A 6,408-nucleotide genomic window follows, 5' to 3' on the forward strand; every position below is an offset into this window, starting at 1 on the left:
AATGTTGAAGATTGAATATTCATGTGAATGGGAAGGTGTTAGAAAGGGCAGCGCAAGGTTTGGATCATGTGATATACGTGACTGATGCGGTTGTAGTTCTTAGTTTCTGTAGATAAATTAATACTGTTCTTGGTGTAATTTCAAGGCCACTGAAATCATTAGATAATAAAGTCAGAGTGTGTGTGTGTGTGTGTGTGTGTGTGTGTGTGTGTGTGTGTGTGTGTGTGTGTGTGTGTGTGTGTGTGTGTGAGAGAGAGAGAGAGAGAGAGAGAGAGAGAGAGAGAGAGAGAGAGAGAGAGAGAGAGAGAGAGAGAGAGAGAGAGAGAGAGAGAGAGAGAGAGAGAGAAAGAGAGAGAGAGAGAGAAGAGAGAGAGAGAGAGAGAGAGAGAGAGAGAGAGAGAGATGGACTAACTCCAAACAAAACCTACACTATGAGGCTCAGACCGAACCCTCTCAGACCGGGGCTGCAGGTGGCACGAGGAGGCGGAGCTGAAAGACCAGGCGGAGTTCTGCCGCTCGTACGAGGGCTACCGAGACCTGTGCCGCTGCGGACGCCCTCTGGTGCCAGCCCGCCGCCCGCGCCCGGTGAGTCACGTGACCCTGTCTCCGCACTTCCGGCTCTTCGGTTAGCGGCTGGGGTAGTGGGGCTTGCTGATTGTAATTGGGATTTTGTGGTTGCAAATGTATATTATTTATGTATGACTACCTGTAACATATAGAACTATAGAAATGACTATATATGCAATTTATGTGTGTGCTGTGTGGGTTTTTGTGTGTGTATGTATGTATGTATATATATATATATATATATATATATATATATATATATATATATATATATATGTGTGTGTGTGTGTGTGTGTGTGTGTGTGTGTGTGTGTGTATTATATAATTAAGCACTATTACTGTTCTTCATTTTAATATATTGGTGTGCGTTCAGTAGTTTTCTTCAGGATTCCGTCACTATGCAATTGGAAGAAGGTTCTGTAGAGATGCATATAGTCATTTACATGTTAAATACATCTGCCTTTGCAATAAGCATTTGTCTACGCAGCCTTCCGTTATAAATACGCCAGCTTGATGTGTTTCTCTCCTCCCTTTACGCCCTCCGAACAGCCTCCGATCCCGATGGCGGAGGAAATCCCAGTGGTTATAGTAACCGCGAACAAGCCATTCCACCTTTACAGGTAAGGGCACCATTTCGTTCTTTAGGCACCGTTATGGGTGGTGTGTTCCTTATTCTATGTCCATTAGTGTATTTTCCATTACTATTCACTCACCAAGTTAAAGAAAGTGATTACAGAAAACTAGTAGAATAGAGTAAGGGTAAAAATAACCCTCCTTCCCGCGTTTCCCTTAGGCTTTTGAAGAACCTCTTCGAAGTGGCGGGGTCGGGGGAGACGCGAGTGCTCGTGGTGGTGGACGGGCCGCACCTGGAGACCCTGCAGCTGGCGAGGCTCTTCGGGGTGGAGGCGGCTGTTCACTCGCCCCAGGGCTTGCCGGGGGAGAATACCAGGTGAGGGATCTCTTTTAGGTATGAATTTTTTGTCATGGATATTGCCTGCTCTCTTAATTGGATAAAGTGCCCATCTTTTTCTTCAATAGATTGGTGTCATTTTTAATAGTAATTTACGGTTCGATTTTGTTTGTGGTTTCAGAACCAACATGAACATAGCATTTGCTCTGTACAGCGTGTTTAACCGATGGCCGCATGTCGACAAGGCCATCCTACTTGAGGATGACCTTCTTCTCGCTCCAGACATCTTCAGGTATGCATGGCAACTCTTACTTTGAATGGAATCATGCACGTTGACAGCTGCCTCATTTTTCCCGTGTCTCCTATAAGCCGAATCTGAATTCTGATACGGATTTTCATCAGTATCCGATGAGTCTTTCGATTACTCAACTGCCTTTTCAACAAACTATTTTATATTCATTTTGATGTAATCAACTCTCATTAAGCTCAGTACAGAGAGTCGGGATTTCAATCACTTTTTAGCTCCTTTTTCATACATCACTCGTCAAAACAGTTGCATACAACTCGTGTTCGATTCTTGTTTCACGAAGCATTTACAACGAATCGCAGCGAGATGTTTCGAGACTCTAGTCGCATGGTGCAATTTTCTTATGTTTGTCCGCTAGTGTGATGTTTAAAGTGATCAAAGACGAAAATGATGGAATATTAAAAAAAAGGAAGCAAAGGGGGTCATCATAAAAAAATAAAATAGCTCATGCAAGTAAACAAAAGGGTTCAAAATCTCTCTCTCTCTCTCTCTCTCTCTCTCTCTCTCTCTCTTCTCTCTCTCTATATTAATATAATATAAATATAATATATAATAAATATATGATTAGTATTAAAAAATATAATAATATATATAATAAATAATAATATATATTTATCTCCTATATCGCTCTCTCTTCGTCATTCTGATGTGATAATACTTACTGACTGGTCCTATTCGTGATTCCTCCTTCAAGTCGGTATCCTTTTTTCTTTTTTGCCTTTCGTCGTTCTCATGGCATTATCACCGCTGAGTTCTTCCTTCTCCTCCCCTCTGGTCCAAGCAGCTACTTCCACCAGACCGCCTGGCTGCTGACCCGTGACCCAACGCTCTATCTGGTCAGCGCCTTCGGCCAGAACTCCTACCCGAGCACAGCCTGTGACCCGACGACTCTCCTCCGCGCCGACATGTACCCGCAGTATGGCTGGATGACCTGCCGAAGGTGGGCGACGCAGGTCCTGCCGGACTGGGTGCCCGCCGGTGTAAGTCGCGGGGAGGGTTCGATGCACGCGCATACCTACAGGCAGACGTGCGCGAGTTTATGCATATGCAGGCATGCTTAAGTGCACGACCGTGTGTATACGTGTCCAAGTGAACATATTCTCATAACGTGACTTTCTCCAGCCATATTATAACCCTCCCGTGCCCTTACCCGCGCGCTTTATCCTTCTTTCCCCGACCACAGAGCGGGGTGGACTGGGACTGGTGGCTATACACCGAAGGCGTGCGTCGGGGCCTTGCAGGCGGTGGTGCCCGAGGTGTCTCGAACCGCCCACGCCGGTGCTGCGGGCGCCCACGTAACGGGCTGGGAGCAACACCATTACTTCGATCCGAGGCTCATCAACTACCGCCCACACGTGCAGCTCAGGAATGTGCATAGGTCTGCGTCTTTTTTGTGTTTTTTGAAAGTTGTTGAGTTATATTTGTAGTTTGCTTCGTTTGGTATTGTGAAACATTATTTTTCATTACGATCACATAGATTAATGAATAAATATCCTAATTTACAGAAAAAAAATATCAGTCACTCCACAGTAATGATCCTTTAATAATCTGCGCCATTTTAAATCACCAGTTTCGCTTCTCTTTCAGATTATTAGCCGACAACTATTCCGAATGGTTCGAAGATGAGATTCGACGTGCCACGAAGATTCAGCTTCGAAGTCATCCTTGCCACTACAATATTATCCCTAAGAAGAAAGTAAGGAGCTGATTCGCGAAAGGAAGGGAGAGAGAGAGAGAGAGAGAGAGAGAGAGAGTGAGTGAGTGAGTGAGTGAGTGAGTGAGTGAGAGAGAGAGAGAGAGAGTTTCGGAGTCCAAAAACTATTCACGCCTCTTTCCATTCAAATTCCCTTTTACTATTACGCTCATTTTACTCGTAACCACCTGTATGCGAATGCTTTCTTTCCTCTCTCTTTCAGCCGGGTCCTTTTGTCTTGTACGTGGGCGTTGCAAGCAGAGCAGATGATGACAACAGCTTCTTCTTTATGCAAGCTGTAAGTGCGGTGGTTTTTGCAATACTGAAAATAAGGCGTTTCTATCTTCAATATAATATCGAAAATACCGTCAGCTACTGATTTTCTAGTATCGTGTTCTATCTTGTAAGTGTATTTTTCATTCACGTCTTCTTGTCATTTCTTCTTCTCATTTTCCTTTTTAATTTTGCTTTCATTTCTTCCCTTGTCCTCAGAATGTTGTTGTTTCTGTCTTTCTTCAGATTATTGTTTTTTCTTTCTTTTTCTTCCTCCTCTTCTCGTCTTCCTCTGCCTCCACCCATACCCTCTTCCTCTTCCTCTCTCCATCCCCTGCTCCTCCTCCTTCTTCTTCTACTCCTCCTCCTCCTCCTCCTTCTTCTTCTTTTTCTTCTTAATCTTCTTCTTCTTCTCCTGCTCCTCCTCCTCCTCCCCATCCCATCCCCTCCCCTCTTCTTCGTCTTCCTTTTGCTAAATCTCTGCCTTATCCCTCCAGTGTCTGGGAACAGACGAACAAGAAGTGAAGGAAATTTACGAGGGCGTATTAACGTTTCGAGTGCGCCCATTCTCCCACGCCTACGCCCATGACCGAACTCAGGCCCAGTCTCAGGATCTGGCAGCGCAGGACCGCGTCAACGCCACCCTTGAAACAGCAAAGGCTCGAAGTCTCGGTTGTGAAAAGGAGTCCCGCGTTCTGTACATTGTCGGCTGTCCTTTGTCTAAGTACTGGTAAGAGGAGGTGTGAGTTGCACTCGTGAGCTAAGTATGAGTCAAGAGAAAACACTGCCCCGATAGTGAGGGAATAAGAAAAAAAACATGACACTTCGAACACTTTAAGCGTTCCTCGTCGGACGTGGCAAAACAACTGAAATGGATCCACTTTGAGTGATGAGGAACTCCGAACAAGGTCGAAATGTCTCTTTTAATTGCGGTTCTATTGTGACTGTTTACTTTTATTGGTGTGTACACTTTATTAGGTAATGGTAGGCCTAGGGGAAAAGTGTGTCTAGTCGAAATATAAGCAGTCCTTCTTTAAATATATTCTAAATGTTTGATGTCCTTTGTCAGAGTGCTAGCAAAGAAAAATATATTACCTAAATAAATATATGTTTAAACGAATGAAGATGCTGAACCGTGTTTACCTTATTATTGTGGCCGATTCATTCCATGATTTTGGGTGTATATAAATTAGGAAATACCTTACCGGAATATAGTCAGCCTCTGAACTTGACATTATTCTAAATACATTCTGCATATGAGTCTCAAATACCAATTCACATTGAGTCATGTTGCAAATACAATACAAGTATTCCAAGTGTAATATGTACGTTCGTAGAAAAAAATATTCTTCACTTCTGCAACGTAGATATATTATCATATTTCTCCTTATGTCTTATAATAAATATTTTTGCAGCAAATATTCCTCTGGGACAAGTGACTGGATCGCACCGTCTGACTCCTTCAGGAAAGAGGCTGACAGGGTTGCTATGAAGAGGAAAACAGCTGGGGACCTTAGAACCATGAGGTAAACAGCTGTTATGTGTTATATTTGATATAAACAACTATCGTTCAAGACTATGGAGTTCAAGAAGTACAAGTCTTTCAGTGTTTAATTCCCCATTTATATATATATATATATATATATATATAATATATATATATACCATATATATATAATATATATATGTATAATATATATAAAACTATATATACATATATACATATTATAATATATTATATTACATATATATACATATATATATATATAAATATATATTATATACTATATAATATATACATATATATATATATATATATACATATATATATATAATATATACAAAATTATATATACTATATACTATATATACATATATATATATATATATCATATACTATATCATATATATATATATATATATATATATATATATATATATATATATATATATAAATATATATATATACACAGTTACTGAGCCGAAGTTATATTCAAGTGTTTTAATGCAAAATATTTATCTTCAAACAGAATAAGACTGACTCCAAAATCGGCCAGAGAAGAATTTAATCTCACCAACTTTCAAGATATTTCGAGAAGAGGGACTTGGTGATGCAATTCAAAAACAAGAATAAAACATAAATAATTGTGACGAACTATAACACTTGTTTTCGAACCTTCGGTCTTCATGTTATCGTATTAAAACTGAAGAGACACGCACCATTGAGTCAGTTTTCTTTGTCTTTGCTCGAAATTATGGGAAGGATGGTACCCTTTCACTCGAATTCTGGGAAAACTTATGCCTCTTCAGTTCAGATCAGAAGATAAACACCTCTTCTCTAAAATTCAGGGAGAAAATACCTCTTCTGTGAAAATCAGGGAAAGTAAGTAGCCCTTTAGTCAAAGGAGGGGAAAGAAAGGCACTTTTTAGTCGCGAGATTACCCTTTCCTCCCACTCAAAAATCTGCTCACGTCAGGAGAAAAAGACTAATCAGTGTACAGTGCTCTAGAAAGCATAGGTACTTTCTCTTAGAACACGAAACGCACCGTTGACAAATTCATTTTTACTTCACTTCAGCAATTCCTTTTTTCTTTCCAATACACATTTTTTTTTAGAATTACGGTAGAGAAAAGGACAAACGTAAAAAGCAAAAGTTAA

General features: G+C 40.7%; 1 protein-coding gene across 1 annotated transcript in view; it reads left to right on the plus strand.

Annotated features, from left to right (window-relative positions):
• Window positions 1-5,911, plus strand: part of LOC119570966 (protein O-linked-mannose beta-1,2-N-acetylglucosaminyltransferase 1-like) — a 10,074-nt gene extending 4,163 nt beyond the window's left edge. The window contains 12 exon segments of the mRNA XM_037918491.1: window positions 458-585; window positions 1,117-1,187; window positions 1,361-1,516; window positions 1,659-1,769; window positions 2,569-2,764; window positions 2,968-3,018; window positions 3,020-3,162; window positions 3,372-3,480; window positions 3,701-3,775; window positions 4,248-4,480; window positions 5,166-5,276; window positions 5,781-5,911. Of these exon segments, the coding sequence (XP_037774419.1) occupies window positions 458-585; window positions 1,117-1,187; window positions 1,361-1,516; window positions 1,659-1,769; window positions 2,569-2,764; window positions 2,968-3,018; window positions 3,020-3,162; window positions 3,372-3,480; window positions 3,701-3,775; window positions 4,248-4,480; window positions 5,166-5,276; window positions 5,781-5,862 (1,466 nt within the window). The 3' untranslated portion in view covers window positions 5,863-5,911.
• Window positions 5,912-6,408: the final 497 nt, after the last annotated feature.

This window comes from Penaeus monodon, chromosome 4, assembly GCF_015228065.2.
Source record: "Penaeus monodon isolate SGIC_2016 chromosome 4, NSTDA_Pmon_1, whole genome shotgun sequence".
NCBI classification, from domain to species: domain Eukaryota; kingdom Metazoa; phylum Arthropoda; class Malacostraca; order Decapoda; family Penaeidae; genus Penaeus; species Penaeus monodon.